General features: G+C 35.4%; 1 protein-coding gene and 1 long non-coding RNA gene across 2 annotated transcripts; both read right to left on the bottom strand.

Moving 5' to 3' along the window:
- Positions 1-2,755: 2,755 nt before the first annotated feature.
- Positions 2,756-4,131, bottom strand: LOC110713441. Its single transcript, XR_002509920.1, has 2 exons — positions 3,948-4,131; positions 2,756-3,591 (listed from the first exon to the last, which is right to left on the bottom strand). It is a non-coding gene; the product is annotated as an uncharacterized LOC110713441 (long non-coding RNA).
- A 14,894-nt stretch (positions 4,132-19,025) lies between these two features.
- On the bottom strand, positions 19,026-24,601 carry LOC110713448 (primary amine oxidase 1-like). Its single transcript, XM_021891895.1, has 4 exons — positions 23,461-24,601; positions 23,169-23,282; positions 20,865-21,403; positions 19,026-19,508 (listed from the first exon to the last, which is right to left on the bottom strand). Exons 1-4 carry the CDS (start codon positions 24,598-24,600, stop codon positions 19,346-19,348), a joined length of 1,956 nt encoding a protein of 651 aa, XP_021747587.1. The 5' UTR covers position 24,601; the 3' UTR covers positions 19,026-19,345.
- Between the last annotated feature and the right edge of the window lie 527 nt (positions 24,602-25,128).

Raw genomic sequence — 25,128 nt, forward strand, 5'->3', positions numbered from 1 at the left:
CTGATCGGGCCTCTAGACTGAATTGGGCCTTGATGGCCGGTTGTCCCATTTGGCATGGGTGGACACGTGGCGTGTCTTAAGTGGTCCGTGGAGGACGTATCTGTGATTGACACGTGGCAAGCTCCTGTTGGCCTTCGTGAAGGACACGTGGCGGAACCTGGTTGGTCCACTTGTCAGACGGTGATTGGTGGATAAAAATCCCCTAATCACCACCCTTATTGGTGGGTTAGGGACTAAATTCAGCCATTTGAACATTAGGGACTAAAATCAAACAAAGCTCAAACATAAAGGACTGATGGTATACTTAACTCGGGGGATGGGGGTTTGGAGGAATCGAACCCTTGACCTTTATATTGTTAATATGTTGAGAGTTGTTAAGTAAGTGACCATTGGGACAGTGCTAGCACCGTGATACATTTCCCCAAAAAGATGTACATATATTTTGTCTGTCAGCATGTCACACAAAAAATATGTAAAAAAAATAATAAAAGTAACATACTTTATTTATTGTCATCTTCCAAATTAAAAAAAAAAATTGTCACGTTCACCCCACCATAAATCTTTTTAAAAAATAAAAAACGGGCGGGCGGGAGGGGTGAGAGGAATCGAACCCTTGACTTTCATGGTTGGTAGTATGTTCAAAGATGTGGAGTAAGTGACCAATGGGACAGTGCGAGCACCGTGATACATTGCCCCTAAAATATATATATATATATACATATATATATATATATATTAGTCTTATAATTTTTTTTAAAAAAAAAATTCACAAAAATTATTTATTGAGATCTTAGAAATTTGCAAAAGAAATAATTACCTTCTTTTAAAAATTTGTTACGTTTAACCACCATAAATCTTTAAAAAAAATAGGGGGGGGGGGTTGAGAGGAATCGAATCCTTGACCTTCATGCTTGGTAGTAGGTTAAAAGATGTGGAGTAAGTGACCATTGGGACAGTGCTAGCACCGTGATACACTACCCCAAATATATATATATATATATATATATATATATATATATAGAGAGAGAGAGAGAGAGAGAGAGAGAGAGAGGAAGTGACCATTGGGACAATGCTAGCACCGTGATACACTGCCCCAGAAATATATATATATATATACTTTGTTGGTTTTATAATAAAAAACAAAAAACTTTTATCAAATTGTGATCTTCGAAATGTAAAAAAATAAAAATAATTACCCACCTTTTAGACCATTTAAATTAATGTTTTTTAAAAGATTCCCAGCTTACATTACAATTACATTTTAGGCAATACATTGCTTCATTCTTAGCTAATTCAACACAAAGGAAACCACCAATAAGATTTCACCAACATCTAAACTAGCCTAAACTACTTGAGCTACCTAAACAGTATAACAACAACAACCACAAACACTAGCAGACAGCAAAATGCAGGGAACATGAATCCATGGTTCTTCATCACTGTCAATTGACCCTTGAGTGCTTCATTCTCATGTTCAAGGCGGCCTTTTCCATCTTTCACATCATCCAACTCCTTGTTAAGCATTCTCAACTCAATCTTCTGCATTTTCACATCAGCCATTAGTGAATTAGTCACATCCTATTGCTATTCAGTCATTTCAATGTCTACCCATTTAAAATAGTCACAACCCCAGCTATCAGGCTCGTAAAATTGGCAACCTTGAAATCTTTTCCATGGATTCTGCTTAGTCCATGAAGTCAGATTGGAAGTTGGATATCCACACTTGCAGATGTGAAATTGTGTCTACACAAAATCAAACCTTTGCCTAGCTATAACTACATATAACTTAGAGAATCATGTCATAATTAACAAATTGTTGTTAATTAGTTCACCAATTAACTCTCCTAACCCCTTATTTGAATTACAAAACCCTAATTTCAACTACACTGATTTATCCCCAAAATGAAAATAAAAAAACCCTGAAGTAAATTGAAACCCCCTAACTTAAGATGAACAACATACCTTTCTTCGTGGAATCGTTGTCATGTTGCAGCAACACCAAATAATGTTCGTGAATTTTTGTTTGGAGCGAGGAGTGAATTGAAGTGTTTCTAATTTCTTTGAGGGAAAAAAAGTGAAGGGGAAATGAAAATCGAGTTAGGAATGAGAAATGGGAGGGAAATTAGGAGGGAAGGTAAAGAAAGGGGCCCAGCTAACGTCATTAGGCAGTTAGGACTTGGGAGTAGAGGTGTCAAAACCTAACCGACCCGAAAAAAATTTTCGCTTCGAACTGTAACCGATTCAATTTGATCCGAGAAAATCAAGACCCAAACCCGATCTGTAATCGAATCAAACTCGTTCCGAATCCAACCTTGACCCGATCTGAACTAACTCGTCACCGATTTAATACGAATTGAACACAACCCGAATCTGATTTGACCCGACCTGAACTTAATTCGAACCGATTTTACCCGACCCGAGCTCAACCCGATCCGAAATTGACCCGAAAAATAACCGATCTAATCCGATCTGTTTTGACCCGAACTGACATCAACCCGACCCGATTTTAACCCAATTAGATTTTTACCCGATTCGAATTTAACCCAACGACAATTAATTACCGACTTTTTTATTCAAGTTCTTATACTACTATTTTACTAATTATTAATAAGTCATCTTATTTTACAACAAATAAAAAATTCGGAGTAACAAGTTTACTTCATGTACATACCAATTATATAAAATTACTTTCTAAGCTTAATATTCGTCTCATCTAAAAGATTACATTAAATATTGTACAATTGAAGATTTATAATAACCTTAAAAAGAAGACATTCTTATTAGTATATTATACACCACCATATGTAACTATCATTTTTCAATAATGAATGAACGGTACAGATCAACCTTATCTTAATCAAACCGAACTTGAACGAATCAAAATCATCCGAACTGAAATCAACCCGACCCAAGTCCATCTGACCCAAAATAACCCGGTTAAACCCATTTTGAACCCGATCCAAGCGAACCGAAAGTGAACCGATATGAAGTTGACCTGACCCATATCCGACCCGGAATCGATTGACCATGACTCGACCTTGATCCAACCCGAATTTGACCCGACCCGACTCGATCCGAGTTAAAAGAATAATTTTGACTCGAATATATCCAATTCGAATAGACCCGACCCAACCTCCATCCGGTTATCCCAATTGACGAGTAGGGGTGAGCAAGACCGGGTACCCGGTTGATTTCTTCGAAACTGGTCTTGGAACTGGTTTAACCGGGTCCTGAATTTTTAGAACTGATCTTGGAACTGGTTCCGATTCCGGGTACCCAGTTCCTTTTTTTAATTTTGTTTTTTCGGTTTAAAAGTTATAGTATTAAACTGCTTTTTTTTTTTTTAACCTAGAATTTGAACTGTAAGTCTTTAACTCGTTCCTGACTTCTTGTAACCCTAAATCTTAAAAATAATTGAAAAAAACTTGTTTATACAAATTTCATTAAAATTACAATAAGCAAACATAATGTCCACAAAACTACATATAAGCTTCCAAAATTTATTAGGATAGATTTCTTGATTCCAAACTTGAAGCACACCTTTGCCGCATCAATTTTTGCCTACTTGTGTCATACCACTATCACCAAATTCTGAAAAAAAAATAGTAAACAAGATGAGCAATAAACTTAATAAGAAAAAAAAAAAATGACTTTTTAATCAAATAAACACCCACGCACACAAAATTGATGAAAGATGAACAACTTAATGTACAACAAGTTGTCAACCAAAATATAATCTCAATTTAATTAAAAAAAGAGCACAATTTTCATGAACATGCAAAAGTAAAAGAAGTCTCAAGAAATCTAAATCACCCGAATGAAAAAAAAACACAGATCCGGTATTAATTAGTAACATAACTCAAAAATTCAGAAAAATAATTCATGAATTTACATAATCAACATTGAAAATAACAAGCGGAGGAAGATATAGAGGAGAGAAGACAAACCTAGAATATGATGAGCATACGAGGGAATCGAGCCGGTTAGAGATTGAGATCTTGAGAAGTGACCCGTGAATTAGTGAGACTTGAGAGGTGAGAGAATATGTAAATTGTGATAGTGGAGGCTGAGAGTGTGAGTGGGATATTTTAGGGTTAAAGCATAAATTATGGTTGTCTTATACATATTGGGCTTGTTGTACTTTGGGCTCACTAGTCACTGGATGCTCAACTATATTATCTAATTCCAAGACCGAGTACCCAGTGGGCACCGGGTCCAAAAATTTTGGAGCCGGAATTGGAACCGGCAAAATCAGGTTCGGGTTTGGACCCATCGGGTCTAAACCAGTTTCGGTTCCAAAACCGGTTACCCATAGTTTTTTCTCACTCCTAGTTGAGAGGTAAAAAGGTGATAGTTTTTGATGCTTTTACAAAATAGAAGGTGGTAATTTTCTCACACACACACAAAAAAAAAAAAAAAAAAAAAGGTGGTAATTGCTAAAATGGACATAATAGAAGGTGGTAATTGTCAAAATTTCCTACTGTGTATAATATTCTTAACCGAAAACATATACCATCTTGGGTCTTGTTAGGTTCGTACGGCCGGAGTAATAACGGTTTTGTTTATATGCAATTTTCATAATTATTTTCATTACAAAATTAAAGACCTCGCCGTTTTAAGTAATGGAGCTTTCTCTCTCTAGATGCTTAGCCATCGGAGAACACCTCCCAACACAATAGTGTTTGGGAGCTCCGGGAGCTTTCTTCTAGCAGGGAGCAAGCAGTGTTCTTTCATTGCTACTTAGCATTTAGATTAGCTATTTTTAAGCCTTTCTTTTAGATTAATTCCGTTCTATTAAGTCCATTAGTCATCTAGTAAGTATGCAACCATCTTTGGATATCGAAATGGAGTCTACTCAGGAAGTAGACCTGGTGCACAAATCAGTTATTAGACTTGATATAAGCACAGATAACACCCAACAAATTCAACTTATTGAGGATATGGAATGTACTCAGGAAGATGCAAAAGATGCAAGGCAAGTTACCTCATTGCAAGAGGAGGTGGCTAATATGGAAACTGTCAAGGTAAATACAGGGGGGAATGCTACTAATGACAGTAAGAGTAGCATTCCTGTCACTAAGGGTGTAGGATCCTTTAGAGAAGCAGTAACCATGTCTTCCCAATGGTTCAAAGAAGCAAGAAAAATCATGATTGCATCTCAGGAATGGGAGGAGGAAGATGAAGACCTCACTAATCATGTGCATGCTGTTAAATTCAAAAAAAGAAAAACTCCAAGAACTTAGAAGACCATGGAATTTGACCCTAATAGGGAAGTGTCTTGGAATTAAAATCAGAGCTGAGTTCATGAATCAAAGGGTGCACAAAATGTGGAATCCAAGAGGAGGGCTAGAAGTGATTGAAATGGAGAATGGGGTGTATCTATTTCGATTTTCATTGCAGGATGATCTCGAAAAGGCCCTATTTGGGGGACCTTGGTTCATATTTGATCATTACTTAATGATGGGAAAATGGAAGCCCAATTTTAGGCCATCATCTGACAGTTTCAAGAGTATCTCAGTCTGGATTAGATTTCCAGAGCTACCTGTAGAATGTTACGACAAGGAAGCCTTGTTCAACATCGCAAAGGTGGTAGGGAACCCAATCAGAGTAGATTATTCCACAGATAAGATAAGCAGGTACAGGTATGCAAGAGTATGTGTCGAGATCAATCTTAATCAACCGTTAATCACCAGGGTTTGGGTTGGTAAAGCTTGGCAAAGAATTGAATTTGAAAAAATTCATACATTATGTTTTGAATGCGGCAGGATTGGCCATTCAAAAGAGCAATGTCATCTGAAAAAAGGAAAGAGTACTGCTCAGACCATGATAGGGGAAAAGAAGAACAGGGGAGCAATTGAACAGGGGCAAAATAGCTCGGAACACCACGAAAACAATACCATGGAGAGTGTTACACAAAAGGAGAATAGGGGAGGTCTAGATTTACAGCTAGAGCAAAAGGAAGAGTATGGCCCCTGGGTATTAGCAGCACCGAGAAAAAAATACAATAAAAAAGAAGAAAAAAATAAAAAGGAAGGAAAACAGGAGAAGGAGGAAAAAAATACAAATGAGAAAAATAAAGGGAAACAATCTAGGGAAGCCAACAACCGCCAAAATCAATTAAAAAAATACAATGGGGGGTTCTCTTAGAAGAAGAATGTGAGGAGCCGGCAATTTTGAATAAAAAACAGGGAAATATTACTAGGGAACTTGCAAAAGAGAAAAAAGATTCCAAGCAAAGATATCACTCAGAGAAAACATCAATATCGGGAATTACCAATATTAATGGCATAGTTGTTCCCGGAGCTTCGTACCATGAAACCACCAATGGTGCCTCTTCGGCGGTGCCGAGTCCCGATTCAATCCAACCCAATTTATCTCCTTCTAAAACTCCTATCACTTCCATTAATCAATCATCTTCTTCCCAATTCACCAAATCCCCTTCTCTTTGCCCTTCAACTGATACTAATCATGGAAAATCGGGAACCCCAAGAACACCATTCTCCGATGAACAGGGAATCGAACGCTCAAACCGTACCACCTCCTTTGTCCCCAAATCGACTGATTTCCCCATTGAACCGCCATATTTACCGCCTATCACCATACCATCCTCATCAATTTCAACTTCTTTCCCCTGCAATTCGACCGACCATGTTCCCCCAACTCTCGAACTTAACCCGAACCCTAACCCCGTCTTATCTCTACCAGGCCTCACCTCAATATCTAGCTCAACACCTCTTCCCATCATCTCCCACCCCATACCTATGGCCTGTACTAAGAATGAATCCGGTTCCGAGCGAACAACTGAACCAAATCAACATGGGAATTCAAATAATGATGAATTAGTGTATTCACCCTTCCCTACTAGATTACGAAAATCTTTTCACCCATATAGAAGCCCCACCAAAAAATCCCCCAATCTATCCATTGCAACTTGCAAGTCAAATTTTAAATCTTATGGAACACAGAAATATATTTGTGGCGTTGGAAACTCGAAAAGAAGCAGTGGAGATGGAAATGAATCTCATCTACAACTCGACGGGCAACTTGATTCAGCAAATCAAGATGATTGCACAATTAGTGTCGATGGAAGACATTTGGGCTATGGGGAAGCTCGACCTATGGAGGGATTGGGGGGCATTGTTCCCGACCAAGAATAACTATAGAGAACAAGAAAGGGGGATTTTCCCTGAATGTTCTCTGCCTGTGGTTAATATGAAGACAATTTTATGGAATGTCAGGGGAGCTTCCAGTAAGGAATTTATTCCACATGCCAAGGAGGTGGTTAGGATGCATAAACCAGATATTCTTTTTCTTTTAGAAACAAAGTCAACTGATGACATTGCAAGAGCCGTGTGCAAGAGGTTAGGGTTTGAAGATTTTAGAACCCTACCTGCTAATGGGCTTAAAGGGGGTATTTGGCTTTTTTGGCGAAAACCCGCAACTTTAATTGATTTTGAACTGACTCACCCCACGTTATTCACTCTCTTTTCAAAATGTCTCCTGCTGATCCTGAGATCCTCATAACCGGGATCCATGCACCTTCGGCATCAAAAGACGAGAGGGATTTGTGGAGGGCTCTTGGTGAAAATTCACCACCTTCTAATACTCCTTGGTTGCTTCTTGGGGATATGAACGAGGTCCTAACCCAATCTGAAAAAATGGGAGGACGACCGGTCACAAACTCACAAGGGAAAGAGTTCTCAAAATGGACTGACGCGGAGGGTATGATTGACCTAAAGCGAAATGGCCCTGCGTTTACGTGGGATAATGGTAGAGATGGAACGGATTTAATAAAGGAAAGGCATGATAGGGCTCTTGTTATTGCTGAGTGGATGAAAGTGCACCCACAAACTCAGGTATCTCACCTCGCAAAAACTTACTCTGACCATTGTCCAATTCTTGTGGATACTAGTTTAATTAATTGCAATTTTAATTATCCGTTTAGATGTAAAGAGGCTTGGTTAGAGAACCCTAATTTTGATGATTTTTTTGCTAAGTCGTGGGGGAAGGGAGATAATTTCTATGATTCAAAAAATTATTTTACTAGTGATGTCAAACTTTGGAACAAATTTGTTTTTAACAGTTCAATTCAAAGTAAAAATAGAATTATTGCTCGTATTCATGGAATTCAAAAAGCGCTTAGTGTTAAGCACTCCTCCTTCTTAATCAATCTTGAGAAAACCCTTCTAAAAGAGTTAAATGATGTCCTTAAAATCGAAAGAATTTCTTGGGCTCAAAGGGCTGGGGTTGATTGGCGAAAATACGGGAATTGGAACACTAAATACTTCCACATTTTGGTTAAAATTAAGAACTCTAGAAGCAAAATTTTATGCTTAAAAGATGACAAATGGGAGTGGGTGTACGACCAAATTATGCTAAAAAATATGTGTGTAAACTATTTCAAAAGCATTTTTGAGTCGAAGCATGCCTGTCAACGTAGGAGTGTTAATTTCATGCCTAATTCGATAATAAAAGATGATGACTTAGTGTTTCTTGCTAGTAAAGTCACCAATATGGAAATAAGGAGTGCGTTGAAATTGATGGCCCCTATGAAAAGTCCCGGTCCTGATGGAATTCAACCAAAATTTTTTCAAAAATATTGGGATGTGGTGGGCAGCTCTATTGTGAGACTTGTTTCAAATAGCTTCAAGAATGGGAAAATTCCAGATTATATTAATGAGCCTTATATATGTCTTATTCCTAAAATTAATAACCCGGAGAAAATGAATGATTTTAGGCCTATAGGGTTATGTAATTCTATCTATAAACTTATCACTAAGGTTATAGCTAATAGGATTAAGCCCCTATTAGGTGAGTTAATAAATCCGGTTCAATCAAGTTTCATAGAAGGAAGAACTATCGATGAGAATGTGCTTGTCATTAAAGAAATTGCTCATTTTTTTTAAAAAGGCTAGCAAAAAATATCTTATGGCTTTCAAAATCGATATTTCTAAGGCCTATGATAGCTTAGAATGGGATTTTATTCGTGAGACTTTAGTTGGCCTTAACTTCCCTACTTCCTTGGTTAATTTAATTATGAGTTGCATTACTACGCCATCCATTTCCATTTTATGGAATGGGGAGGTGACTAGTAGTTTTACCCCTTCGAGAGGAATTAGACAAGGAGACCCCTTTCTTCATACATTTTTGTATTATGTCTTGAAAGGCTTTCCCTAATGATTGAACTAACATGAGGTAAGAGAGGGTAATTGGCTTCCTATCAAAATTGACAATGAGGTTAGCATTTCTCACCTTTTTTATGCCGATGATGTCTTCCTTTTTGGAAGGGCTTCAATCTCTAATGTGGAGGTTATTAAAAAGGTGATCCTTGATTTTGGTAATAGATCGGGTTTGTTCATAAGTCCAACTAAGTCAAAGGTTATCTTTCCTCCTAAGATGTGTCTCTCCCTTAAAAGAGCTATCATTGACGCTTCAAATATCAATGGAGCTCCTTCGTTTGGGAAGTATTTAGGTGTCAATATTAGCCCTAACAAGCTTAAAAAGGCAGATTATATTGACCTTCTTAATAGAACTAAGAACAGAATCAAAGGTTGGCAAGCCAATCTCCTTAATATGGCCGGAAGATGCACCTTAATAAAATCGGTTCTTAACTCTTTTCCTCTTTATGTAATGCAAACTACTATGCTCCCTAGTAATATCATAAAGGATTTGGAAAAAAGTTGTAGGCGGTTTTTGTGGAATAAGGTGGATAAAACTCATTATCTTCCTAGAACTAGTTGGGAAAAGGTTTGTCTCCCCTCGGGATTGGGGGGGTTAGGAATGCGTAATTCAAAAAATTGGAATCTTGCTTTCATGGCTAAACTAGGGTGGAGAATTATTCATGATCCGGATAAACTTTGGGTTAGAATTCTTCGTGCTAGATATTTTAAAAGATCTTACTTTCTTAATAGCATTCCTAATACTAGTGATTCTCCTCTTTGGAGAGATATTCTCAAAGGAAAGGAGTTACTTATGAAAGGAATTTCTTATAGAATTGGGAATGGGAAGGACATTTGTCTTTGGTATCATCATTGGGTTGGTGATAAACCAATTTATTTAGTAGTTGATAACCCCATTCCTAATTACATGGCCCATTGGAGTGTTAATTACATTATTAATAATGGTAGATGGAACACTCATAGAATCAAACATATAATTCCGGAATTTCTCTGTAAGCTAATTGAGGCTATCCCTCTTCCCAAGGTAGCTTCGATGGATGACACTCTGTGTTGGGGAGTTGAGTCCAATGGAAAATTTAACATTAGAAGTGCTTATAAGTTGGCCTTCAATTTTGCTGCTCACCCCTCTTTTCCCCCAATTAATTGGAAAAAAATCTGGCATATCCCCATCCCCTTTAAATACAAAATGCTTGTGTGTCACCAAATTCTTCCTACTGCAACTGTTTTGGCAACGAGAATTGATCATTTTAACCCCATTTGCACTAGATGTAAGTTGAATGATGAAAGCCACATGCATATTTTTCGTGATTGTATCAACTCTAGAACTTTGTGGTCTAGGATTTTTGGTCTTAATAGAATGGATAAGGACTTCAATTTTCAAACCTTCTACAATATTGATTGGAATGGATGGATGAATTATAATATGAATATGAGCAATAATTGGAGAGTAATTTTTGCAGTTACTCTTTGGCACTTGTGGAGAGCACGAAACTTCACAGTTTTCCAACATGCTGTTTATCAACCCCTAACCTTGTTTAATAGATTTAAGTTCGACTTGGATATCACCTTTAATATTTTTCAGGGGAAAGGGAAGATTCCTACAGTGCTAATTCGTGAATCGAGATGGCAAAGACCACAAGGAACAACAGTCAAAATTAATACTGATGGTGCATGGGAATGGAGAAAAAAAGACAGCTCAGGTGCAGGAGCAGTAGCTCGTACTTCAGATGGTGATTGGTTGTTTGGTAAAGCATGGAAAATCGCTGCTGGAAGTGCTGCCCAAGCAGAGCTGGTTGCAATCTGTGGAGGTATGCAGATGGCGGTTGACGCAGGGCTGAAGGAGGTGGTGATAGAAACTGATGCACTCTCACTGAAACCTGCAATTGAGGAGCTGAAGGAGACTGGTACTCATGAGTTTGCTGCCATTTTCAAGGATATGCAAAAGCTGCTCGACAAAGGTTGTTCATTCTCCTTCAACTATGTGCCTAGAGTAGCCAACAGAGTGGCTCACTACCTTGCCCAAATTGCAAAGGACTTAGAGACTGGAGCACAGTTCTTTGATCAACCGCCCACTTGTGCTAAAGATGCGTATGAGGATGACATTGCAGGAAGTATTTGAAGACAATCTCCCTAGTTGCAGTATGCTGATGAATATCATGTTTAGACTGATTTCTGTTGCTTTGGATAATGTTTGTGTTGAACCTTTGAACCATATTTTTAAGCTTTCTGTCTTACGTTGTAGTAATAGGAACTTGCTGTTGGGTTTTGCTAAGCCTAATGCTTGGCTTTTGGGTTGTACTATTTCTTATAATTAATTAAAAGGTTCCTTTATTTTAAAAAATAATTACCGTTAAATGAAATTTAAATAACTGTTTTTTTTTTTTGTTTTTTTAAATGAAATAACCGTTTACGTTGACACTAATACACCTATTTTACGGTTTTGTTTGACAATATTACACATCCCCCAATCACGTGAGAGGGTGTATTAGAAAAGGGTGTATTCGAAAATCAATCTAATGGTCCCCCCTTTTCTATGTTTTTTTTACTTCACTTTTCAAAACATAAAAAACCCTATCCCTTTCATACCATCTCTCCTCTCTTACTTTTTTTTTGGTATTAATGATTAGTTTGTTGATGTGTGTTTGGTGGATTGTTTTAATAAATTTTCTTTATCTTATTTAGAGGCGGAAATGGTTGTGTATGTTTCCTGTTTCTGCTTGTTGCATGTCATGTTTTTAATGATTCTTTTCTTTGTTGTTACTTGTTAGTAGTCGATTTGGACTTTGATTTTGTTATTGTTTTATGTGGTGAAATGTTAACTGTGAATTGGCATGTTTATTCTCCGTTTTTGTAGTTTATATATGATTTTATTATTTTTTTTTTTTTATTGTGATCTAGGAGATGGTTGTTTCTGTTTTTGGTAGTACTTGATTGTACTCTTGTGGTTTTGGCCAACTTGGCAATTATTGCGCTTTATTTTGCCAATCTATACAGTCAATATCAGTGTTTTAAATTTTTTATAATCTTTTACCAAATATGTCCTTATAAATCTTGCATACACTATGTCCATTTCAAGTGAGTACATATTTTGCATTGATTATGTCTACTTTTTTTTCTACTGTTTATTGAGATTTTTTTTATGGTTAATGAATGTATTTGTAAATTTTGTGTTAATAATACTAGGCATATATGCAAGAATAATATTTTAAGAGGTTATATGTCGCCCAAATGATATGTATGTTGTTATTTTATAATTGACTTATTTTACACACCCTTATTTATTGTGGTGTGTTAATATTGGTCGAATCAACTTGGTGTATGTTTAGTGATAGAAGGATATGGCCAATTCAGGTGGAAAAGTGTTTACCATCACGATTGATGATGATGATGAGAAGTTGTCTTATATTGGTGAGCATGTTTTAATCACTATAATAATGTAAGGATAATTTGATCTTCAAACTAATATCATCTAAATAAATTTTTTCATAACAGTGTCTTACAGATTATATAAAGTGGGGCATTCGTAATGGTATAAAGGAGGTTGAAGTTTAACGGGGCGATGATGACTCCAATACTTATGGTGTTCATCTCATGAAGGTCAGGACTAAAGCTGGGAAGAAGTTATTTTTTGGCGATGGTTGGGAGGTCTTTGTCGAGGAAAATGGCGTGCTGATGGGTGATACATTAACCATTACGTTGTTTGGTGGTGATTCATTTAAAGTGGATATTTGGAGGAATGGAGTTAAAATAACCGGTGATGTTATTTTTGATCTCATCTGATTCAAGTGATAATAATGGCGATGACACGGCCCAGCCTAGGCAACCACCACAGCCAACCCCCTCCTTCCAATTCAAGTTCATCCCAAGCTACATATTCAAACCAACAATTATAAGTTCAATTTTATCACGTGTTAATATTTTAATGGGTACATTGCTTGATTTTATACTATCGTATCTTTTTTTTATTGTGTTACCATCAGATATGGCAAGCAACAATGCACATTAAATACAATCGACATGGGAAGATTATAGCTTGCAACATCAAGAAAGGCGTCCAAAAATTCATAAGGGGTGAAGGTGTTAAGGTGGGTGCAAAGTTTCTTGTTGAGTTGCCCCAACTCTAAGACTCACATGTTTTTGATTGATATGGACCCCCCTTTTCTAACATTAACAAGTATTTTGTAGTTTAAGATTGTATTGTTTTGTCTTGGTTACACTTTCGTAGCTCTATGGAACATTTTATGTGTAAATCTAATTTAGTAAAGGATGTTTAGTTCCTAGGACACTTTAAGAACTACCACTAATATGTTATTATCAGAAGTCTTTCATTTCTCAAATGATGGATTTTTTTTTTAAAAAAGTGGTAAGAGATATATGACATTGCAGAAGCATAATTGTACAACATTAAACTAACCATGATCATTACAAGGGTAAGGCTTAACATTAAACTTATCATGTCCAGTATACCAAAAGAAATAAAATATTTAAAACACAAATAAGTTGGGCCGACATCACATAAAAGGGTAAGGCCCAATTTCAGAAATTTCATTATACATTACAGTTACTGGATCACACATACATAGATAACAAGAAATTCATTTGAGTCGGCCCAAGTACAAAACACAAACATCAATTCTTCTACAAAGCACAACACTTAGAGTTCACTAAACTATTATAACACTAAACCCTTAATTAAGCACAATAACATGGATTTATTACCCACCATCACACTCTAAAATACAACAAAATTAGATACCTACACAATATTAAAAGTAAATGCTTAACATAGGGACTCATCAACGCATAATATTTTCCAAAATCAAACTACAAGACCCAATTTGAGTAGGCCATACTTAATTGTCCTTTGGTACCCAAGCCACTATTTCATCTCCATTTTTAATCTTTGCCCCTTCGACTGTTTCAATACAACCCAAAGACCTCCTTTCATGGAGGAAAACCACATTACTAGGATCAAGATTGGCTGCCTCACCCCATTTGTTAAACATACTCTCCAAACGTTGGTCCAATGTACCCGACACCTTAACCTTAATTGGATCTCTTGACACTTTAGTAATGTAAAACACCTTGACCCTTGTTTCAAGATTTAGGATACTAGGTTGTAATATAGTTGTAACACACATTAGCTTAATTAAAATATGAAAATCATGCAAACTTATGCAATATATTGTAATGCAAATCATACACTCCTTCCTATCAAAATTAAGGGGATAACCAAACTAGATATCAATTAATGCAATATACGATATGATAAACCATAGTTCATATATTACCTTGCTAACACATATATAACATTACTGGTTTTCAGCTTAAAATCCTCCGACTTTTGCCAACGGAAAGCAGTACGGTCATCGGACCACATCAACAACCTAATATCACTTGGTAAAACATCAACTTTCCCAGCATAGTCGCGGTAGATTTTATCAAATGGCTCGTTGCTATGGATGTTGTATATGACACCAACGTCTCCGGGATGGAGGCTCCTAACAACCATCGAGAAATTGGTGTGTCCTTCTTCCGTAACAGGATGATCCATTCCATCAAGGTCGATGTCAACTGGGACCTTAATCAGATCCTCCTCATGCATGGGCATATCTTTAATCGAAATGAAGGTGTCCTTAACAGAATAGGATGGAGCAGCAAATGGACCTATGGTAGGCATCACCTTTGGCACTTTGCCATTGTCTCTTACATTTTCAGCTGTTGGTGCACAAAGCGGCTCCATTTCTAGCTTGACATTGGGAACATCCTCAGCGTCCATATTCTTTGTGCCGCTCACCAAACTTTCCCACATTTTGCTTCACATACGTTACTTCATTCTTATGATCAGGGAATTTAATTGAGGCATCCGCATCCTTCATAAGGGTATTGATCAAGAGTGATCTGGTTTTTTGCTACTTTTTGATTATTTTCTTAGCCTTGTCATCGGCTAGGTTAAAGGGAGAACGGGGAGGCTTATTTGTGTTATATATGGGTTATCGTCCGGATCAAAAACTAGTTTATATTAAATTAAACTTTCAATATTACGTAATAAGTCTCAAACATTACACTGGGGTTAGTGGTAATAACAGCGTTGGAATAACATTAATGACGACTATAAGAAAATTTAACGCACAACACTTTTTACATCCATTAACTGTGCATCTAGTACAACTGTGCCCCAAAAGTACTACATGCTACATCAATTGAGTTGTTCTTCAGCCACATCTAGCTCTTCTTCTCCGACCCCGAGGATAACCCTTCACCATATAAATATAAAAATTTAATTTAGACACATGCAATGATAACATGGTGCTAAAATTTTGCTGAATTAAAACGTAACTATCAAGTTTCAAATTATTAGTAATGAATTTAATATTAAAAACATTAGATAAATTTAATATTATTAACCAACACTACCTGTACCATCACGTCCATTACTCTTTCCGGTCCAGGGGCCAACAATCGGTCGCAACAACGACCAATGTGAATTTTTTACAATTCACACAAGGGCAATAAAGGGCATTGACACCCGTTCTGAGCTGATATTATGAAGTAGTCTTGCAAAACTCTTGAACACCATTAAAGAATCCCAATATATCACTTTTATCATACATCCAACCGCGATCCATCGATGTTTTAAATTGCCTTTAAGCATACCAATACATATATTATTAAGCATACCAACACATTTATGATGTCAAACAGAGTACAATCCATATATATCATCATATTGCGTAAAAACGAATGCTCCAAAAAGGTCCTTATCACTCCAACCTAACCCATCCTTGAACGTTTAATCTCACTAGTGAATGTATGTCAACTTTCCAATTTTAGGGAAAATCCGGCAGCATTTCCCCCCAGTTCTCCAAGTACACTATGTAGGTAATAACTTACCTACATATGCACCCAGAGAACAAAGTGGGAAAATGATAAGCTAGGATATTCCTTAAAATCAAAAAAGAGACAAACATTCACTACCTAAGTGAGATCAAACGTCCAAGAATAGTCCCAACCAGGGACTATTCAAGATTTTCTCATAATGAGAAAGACTCGAACGGGTATCTAGGTAAATGATGATGCAAGCATTCAATAATTTGTATTTATTTGACATTCAACAATACACAAGTTCATTCATTTATATAGTGCTAATTAGAGTAACTACAAGCAAACTAATGTTACTTTACAATCCACACATTCATTCATAACAATCCAATCATAAATTATATTTTACTAACCAATTTTAACAAACTAACTAGTTAACTAACAAGTAATATATTTAATAAAATTACTTTAAAGCTACTTTAATTCACACAACATATAAAGATATAACATGTAAACAATTAAACAAAAAATTAACAATATGAAATAAACAAACAATTAGTTAAACAATTAAGTAAAAATTGTGTTAACTAAATTTGAAACCCTAACTTTTAAGTTTGGAATAAACAAACAATTATATCAAATGAAAGTAAAATTGAGCAACAACTCACCGTAATTTGAGAGTGAGAAAGAGAATGAATGTGGAGTGAGAGAGGGAGGTGTAGTGATGGTGCTAGGTACTTATGGCAGGGAGGAGAGGTGAACCCCTTGTACAAACCCGAGCAGCAACACCACCAACTTCCGGCTACAGTGACCCACCCACATGCAGCAACACCACAACAAAAACCACAGCACATCACCCCCGCAACCACCTACGAGCACCAGGACCCCCGCAGCAACACCGAAATGAGAGGAGTGGTGGTGGTGGAGTCTCGTCGGATTAAAATAAGAGGGGAACGAAAGTCAGAGAGGAGTGGAGGTGTAGGCGTCGTTCGAAGTGCGCCTACGTTAAAGCATGTGTGAATATTCTTGGCACTCATAGGAAGTGAGAATTGACATATTACGATTAGGGACAAAGAAAGTAGGGAGCCGCCAACAAGTTTTTAAGGAACTTGTAAACCGTTCACAGATCATAAAAGGCAACCACGATTAAGGGACAACGAAAGGCAACAACAATTGACCCGTGAAGGTTACACCCCATTCATAATCCATGAGATTACTAACTCCATATGGTTCGGAACCACAAAAGGAGGATCGAGGATGATGGTACGAAGTGAGTCATGGAGTCACATTCGCTCGTATTGGCCTCTACTTGATTCTTATAGTGAAAAACATTCCTGCGATCTCAAAAGCATACAAACAGAGATTAAATTAGGTCCAAAATATTATTATGCTAAATTGGTTGAATATTAATGCAACATATAATTCTAAAATATTAGTGATCATTTGAATTAATAACAAGATTAAAAAGGATCCTAAACTGGTTGTCCAAGTTATCTTATTAGGTGTGATTTTCAATTACATATTCCCTTTAAACATGCAACATGGTGATTATAAAATAAGCATTAATATTGGAAGCAATTTAACAATAAATCCAACAATATAAAATCATTAGAAAAATAATAGAAATAAAAAGAGCATAATTCTTACTTTGATTCTGTTTGCTTGCAACTATAAAATAATAAATGAGTTAGTAACTTCAAGGAAAAATAATAAAACAATAATTAATTAAATTAAATTAAATAGAATTGATTTGGGGCCAAACCCTCAAACCGTTCTACCTTTCACGCCATGGCTTAAGGACAGAACCACGAGTACAGTATGGATTCCTTGAAGTTCTTGAAGAGAGAATTTTGAAAGAGAAAAGGTAGTTTAGTGTTTAGGCTAGAGCATGAAGAGAGAAAAAGAGAGAATTAATTGATGCCCCGTACATCAGAAATGAAAGGGTATTTATAGAAAAAAATGAGTAAGGGGAACACACGGAACCCTAAAAAGATAAAAACCCTAAAAAATAGCACCGCGACACGGCAAAGAGCACCGTGACACGGTGCTAGGCACCGTCAGACGCGGAAATTCCCGTGACACGGTGGACAAAAGTATGACGCGGGAAATATTTAGGGTACGGGGAATAAAACACGTGAAGGTTTTACGGGGAAAGGATACATCACAGGCACCGTGTCACGGGAAATCCCACCGTGGCACGGCACTGGATTCCGTGACACGGTGCTTACTGCCGTGACGCGGGAACCTGTAGTCCATTTTTCCGTCTAAATTCATTTTTACCCTAATTTCATTCAGCATTTTCAAGTGCTGATTGATAATTTCGGGCCATTTTTGATTTATTATTTATTAATTGGGCCAAAATAATAAATAAAAAATAAAATAAATAAAAGGTTTGGGCCAAAATAATAAAATAAAAAAAAAAAAGTTTGGACTGAAATTAAAAATAAATTATGCTTTAACTAAACATCAAGACTGATCCATAGACTATTCAAAAACTAAATTTAATTAAACACGATTTTTTAAGCACTCTCGGGATTAAATATTGAACCCGACCAATAATGGCGGTGAAAGATTGTTCATTATCGGGTTTGGTTTTGGGGAGACTTTTTAGGTGTCTACGGGAGGGAAATGTGAATTTTTTGGAATGAAAAATGAGAGGAGGGAGATCGAAAAACAGAGAAGGGTTTTGTGCTGGGCGGGGATTTTTTTTTAAAAAGGAAGTGGTTGAAACTGCTTCCCTTTGCAAATCTTTGGTTTTTTTTGGAGGGTTTTTGGAAGCGGAATTGAAAAACCGCTTCCAATTTAGGGCTTCCAAATTGGTTTTTTCTACTAGTGAATTAAAGGTACATTTTTCATCCTATATGCTTGCTAAATCAATTGGAAATATGCGCTAAGGGTTAACCAGTTATGAGTGACTCATGTCACGTAAAACTAAGAATCATAATGAGGAAAGTGACACGTGTCACGCATACTGATTTAGGAAAATCTTTTAATATATAGTATAGATAAATAGATATACATAGATTCAAGTGAATAGAATATTAATGGAGTAGGTTTAACTTTCATTCGTCACATATGTTTAAATTTTTTATTATTATTTATTTTCAACAAATGCTTTAAGAGAAATTACAAAGTAATATTCCTAAATTAAATCAACGCACATTTTTGGACACTCCTTCAACAATCTCATACGCCACTTGAAATCATGGCAATTAGCCTGGTGTACGTTGTAACATTCAAATTTCGACCATTATAGTTGAATCTGGCTGAATGATTCAAAGGTATTTGACATCCCATGCCATAAGTTTTGTGACATTATTGTATCCATATACAGTTCTCTTTGATCATGACTTATAAGTAATTGGATTTTGGTCGAAAAAGTTTGTTGGTTTGAGCTCGAAACTGCTTCGTAGAGTGGCCATAATAGGAAAATCTTCTTGGCTAGGAACATGATGAAATCCCATTGTATACCACAACACAATGTCTTTGTTTTCTATCTTTCTATTCCTGCAACAAAAAATATACTATGTAAACAATGGATAATTTAAGTGCACATTGGTAAACTGAAGTAGTTAATATGAGCATGATGAAAGCAAAATTAAATATTTATTTGGATTTTGGAATGGATAGAAATTAAAGATTCAAAACTACATGCCATAACAAATACTTTTTTTTAATCTTGTAATTATATTCACATCTACCATTCTCTTATTATCTACAACGTACTACATAAGTACCATTTAATTATTTGCTCACGTACTATAAGGGCATGTTCTGTTAAAATTATTTTCACTTTTATTCACTTCAGTTCAATTCATTTCAGCTTCAATAAGTTCATTTCATTTCATTTTTTAATTTCATTCTCTCATAAAATTAAATATTCAATTTAGTTTATTTCAGTTCACTTCTGTTCAGCTCAGTTCAATCAATCATAACAAGCCCTAACAATTCTATGATAGTCGTCCTTAAAATGACTATCATTATAATAACAATTATAATTAATTTTGATATTAAAGATAAATAAAAATCAATCAATAAAAATTTAATATAATAGTAGTCATTCATAGAATCATCCCATGTACTAGCTTAGTGTCTTATTATCATTAACATATTTATCAAAATATTTATAAAGAGGGTGTGCAAGTGTCTTCACTTTGTGCTATATAAATCTGTCACTTTCGTCTTCTATAATTCCTTATAATATATAGGAAGAAACTTTATAACATAAGTTAATTTAAATTTAGGAAAATTTCACACCAATATTCCAACCTTTTACTTATTCTCCCAAAATAATCCAACCTTTCAATTAACCTTGAATAATCCTAAGTTTACTTATTATTCTCTCCTAGAAACCCTAGCAGATCACCTTACCCTTTATGACCGGTTACCATTCACGTGGCACTTCTTAATTGGTCAATTTTGTTAATTAAAAAAAAATAAAAAATAATTGAAATAAAAATAATTAAAAAAACAAAAATAATTTCTCTTTTCCCCTTCGTGCCCGTTTCTCTCTCCTCCCCCTTCCTCCATTATCACCCCCTAAACCACTCACCACCATCTACGGACTACACCTACAACCACCTCATCAACACCACCAACACCACCACTCAACCTAACACATCCACTACCAAGTATCAACCCACAATTTAACCGCAAACGACGCCCAAAACATCAACTACCACCCACAACATCAACAATGTACGACCACAACTCTATTCAGTCCCAAATTAAATTGAGATAGAGAGAGAACTAGCGAAAGGTTGGATTATTTTTGTGAAATTTTCCTTAAATTTATTATTATACTATATATTTTCATAATATCAATTTTTTTTTTCAGTAATAAATTTAGTAATACGAAGTTACCTGCGTGTCCATACGGTTAAGCCATCATCTCCATGACTTTGATCAGCATAAAATCCACCAGCCCATCTTTCAGACTTATCATAGGGTGTCACCCAAACTTGATACTTTGTATAAGCCGTACGTATTTGAGGATAATCATCATTAGCTAATAAAGAATAAGCCGATTGCCCCGTTACAAGTTGATAACCAATAAGATTTCCTACATTTGTTTTCTTGTTAGAGTTCACCACCAATAGTTGAGTTGGTTTCGAATCGAGTCGTATTCTAGCCTCGGCTTCTCTTTTCAAGATTTTGTTTTTTACCCTCCAGTAACTTTTCCTAGGGGTTGTCATCCTCTTAACTCTCTTTGACTGTAACGACGATTTCATGAAGGAGTTGTTGTCGCCGTCTATGTCGAGGTCGAGATAGTACGTGAGGAAATGGTCGTGGTTGATGGCAATAAGGTTGGGTGCCACCATGGTGCCATACACTTCTTCCTTGATTTGGTCTGTTGATGTGTAGGATGTTGCCTTCATTTCTAAAACTCCGGTTAGTCCAACCTGTGTTAAATGGTTATTAGTATATATTGTATCCTTAACAAGTCTTGTACTTCCTCTGTCTCAAAATAATTGACATATTTGACTTTTATTTTATCAATTTTGACCAAAATATAAAATAAAATTTTTATAAACAAATTGATATTACAATAATATATACATTAAGTTTAATCCAATAACTACTTAATTTTGTTTTATATAATAGCAATAACATATGGTCAAAGTTGATTAAAATTTTTTTTTTAAAAAAAATAAGACAAGTGTGTCAATTATTTTAGGAAAATTTGCAAATTGCAGTCATTTAAAGTTTGTATTTTGCAAATTACAGCCATTTAAATTTTTTTTTTTTGCAAATTGCAGCCCAAAAGTTCGTATAAATTGTAAATTGCAGCCCGATTCAATTTTTTCATCGGTTTACATGTTGAAAAATCTTCGGTTAATGTTTTAGGGGTCATTTTAATCATTAGAGATCCGAATTGAGCTCGGAATTAGCAAAAAAATAACGTAAGTGTCTCATATTTACAGTTTCCCATAAATCGATACACTTTTGTTACGCAAAACGAGATACTTGCGTTATTTTTTTGCTAATTCCGAGCTCAAATTAGATCCCTAAGGCCTAAAACGGCCCCTAAAACTTTAATCAAAGATTTTTCAACTTGTAAACCGATGAAAAAGTTGAATCGGGCTGCAATTTACAATTTATATGAAATTTTGGGCTGCAATTTGCAATTTTTTTTAAACGACTGCAATTTGCAAAATACGAACTTTAAATGGCTGCAATTTGCAAGTTTTCCATTATTTTAAAACAAAAGGATTACATCCTTCTACACATTTTTTATGTTCTATTAGGGCCTGTTCTCATTGACTGAACTGAGCTGAACTGAACTGAACTGAACTGAGCTGAACTGAACTGAACTGAACTGAAATGAATAATTTATAAGAGTAGGAAATTAGGAGCTGAACTGAACTGAACTGAAATGAGCTGAACTGAACTGAACTGAACTGAGCTGAACTAAACTGAACTGAAATGAACTGAACTGAATTTCAACGTAAGAGAACAAGCCCTAAGATTGTACAATTTTTTTTATTTTGCTCTATTAGTTGCACCATTTTTAAGATTTTGATTTTTGGTTGAATAAAATAATAGCTAACTTTCTTTTATTATTCTACTAGTTTAGTCCCGTGCGTTGCACGAATTAAGTAGCCATTATTTGTTTAAAAAGTTGTCAATTTTATATTAAAAAAAAATAAATCATAATCTTATTAATTAATGTTGAAAGTAGCACTATATTTATTTAGTTTTGGAATATATATAAAAAAAAATGATGATGTCAAAAATAGTTTAGGCGGGAAAATTTTTAATTAGAATTTGACATGTGTCCCTTAATGATGTGAGCATGCTTTATTTTAGTAATAGTTAATAGATGTTCAAAGTAGCACTATATTTATTTAGTTTTGAAATATAGAAGAAAAAAAATGATGTCAAAAATAGTTTAAGTAGGAAAATTTTTAATTAGAAATTGACATGTGTCATTTAATGATGTCAACATATTTTGTTTTAGTAATAGTTAATAGATTTTAATACTATTTCTTTTTTTTTTTTAATTATTATTATTATTTAAAACCTAAGGAGTGATTTATACTTCGTATAAGACAAGAATTTATTTTCATTAAAAAAAAAAAGACAACAAATTTATTTGTTGCAAATAAAAAGAAATGAATCAATAATAACAACAGCCTAATCAAAATGGAATAAAAGAAAACATACCCCAACTGTAATAGATCCAGTTTGTCTAAATTCCCAATCAAGAATGTAGTCATAATTTCCCACGGTAGCTATCATTCTCACAACTAGTGTAACTTCTGGCTCTCCATCTCTTATCTGAAAAAGACCAATGACACCATCAAAACAATGTACAAAACACTTTAGTAACAATAAAATTAACACGGATAACAAGTATTTAAGTACTCTCATGTGCATTTAAAAATTTCTCGGTCTCTATTACCACAATCTATAAATAACAAAAAATAATTACTCTTAAAACCAAAAAATTACTTACCACTCTTCCAGGAACACCAATTTCAGTATGCCTCCAAGCAACATCCCCTGAATATTTTTCAAAAATACAAATAGCTCTAGGAAGCAAATTAGGCATTCCAAAACCATCAATCAGGTACCCATCCATAAACCTTGCATTCCCTGGACAATCAACAAGGGGTTGAAGGCTATCTGCTGCCTTCCCAAACCCGAATTCGCCTACATCCATGAAAGTCCTATAATACCAATCTTCTGTAGGATCCATGTACGGTACAAACGTCTCCGAAACATGCCCTCTATATAAAACCCTCCTGTACTTATTCTCTTTTGAATCGAATATTGAAGCAGTCGATATAATTACCCCTGCTCTTGAGTTAAATGCAACATGAAATTTCCAATCACCCCATGTAACAACATTACCTTGTATGCTCAACTTGCTGTTTGTTGTGTTAGGAAAACTCGGGCCGGGTTTTAGTGGCCGTGAATGAAACTCTGTACCTTCGGCCTTAGGCAATGGAGCTCGGTACCGGTCCATGTATGTTGTCACCTTCAGTAGTTCGAGATCAAATATTATTGTTATCCCATTAATTGGTCTTCCATAAATGTTAGTTGTTCCGTTCCTATAAAAACATGTGATTTTAACTGCCCTTTTAGAAACATGTTCTCCAAACCAACCTTTTGTAAGAGGTAAGCATGAAACTTGAGAACTTTTCAAATTTCTTTTAGAAAGTGAAGTTAAAAATCGAGGGTCTTTTTGTGTAAGTAAACTTGCTTGTAACAATTCTTCAAATGTAAGAGGGGGGTAACCATGACCTTTGTAAACATGGTCTAACACAATCGACCTCTTCGATAAGTCTACTATGAGTTCGCGTGTTTGTTTCCCACCTATGACCACCACCTTAGCTCGACGAGGAAAAGATTTTGGTTGTCTATTTGATTTTGTTGATGATAGCCAATGTAGCACATCATCCTTTTCTGGCTCATCAACATCAACAAAGTGGTATGTTAAGTTTGTAAGGGTTTTGAGATGGGAATTTTCGATAATAGCTCGTATTTCATTGATCTCTTTAGGGCTTAAAGGGTCTAAAGGGTGCTGAAAACTTTGAGTATTAAGGAAATTTATTGCAACAAAGAATAATACTAAGATTATTGAGAAATTCATGGATAACATATTTGAAAAGTTGGTATTTGCATTATTTGGCTAATCTAAGATTATATATGGTACAAATTACTTGTAAAACACCTTATATCTTCATTTTTTTAATGTCATTCTAAAGGGTGGAAAACTATACATTTGGATAAATAATGTTTTGCCACACTTTGAATTATTTGTTGGATTAGTGAAGCTCATTTTGGACGCACAGTAATGTCTTGCTTTGAGAAGAAGGATAGTTAAGCAATAAGTTGAATAAGCATTTAAGAATTGTAATTGAGTCACTTATGCTTGAGTTTATAGCAATCAGCCATCTTTTTGACAAAGCAAAAACATGTGTTTAGTTGCATTAGATATAATCCCATTTGCTAAGAATCCTACAATAAACAATTACAAAAGTATTTTAATATATCCGAGAATATCGATCAAATCCAGTGCATCATGAGCCTAAAATCCTTTTTTTTCTACAAATGTTATGAAATGTTGATAACTGTAGAGACAGAAGTTGCTTGCACTAGAACAGCATTAAAGTGACCA

Source organism: Chenopodium quinoa, unplaced genomic scaffold (assembly GCF_001683475.1).
Source record: "Chenopodium quinoa cultivar QQ74 unplaced genomic scaffold, ASM168347v1, whole genome shotgun sequence".
NCBI lineage: Eukaryota > Viridiplantae > Streptophyta > Magnoliopsida > Caryophyllales > Amaranthaceae > Chenopodium > Chenopodium quinoa.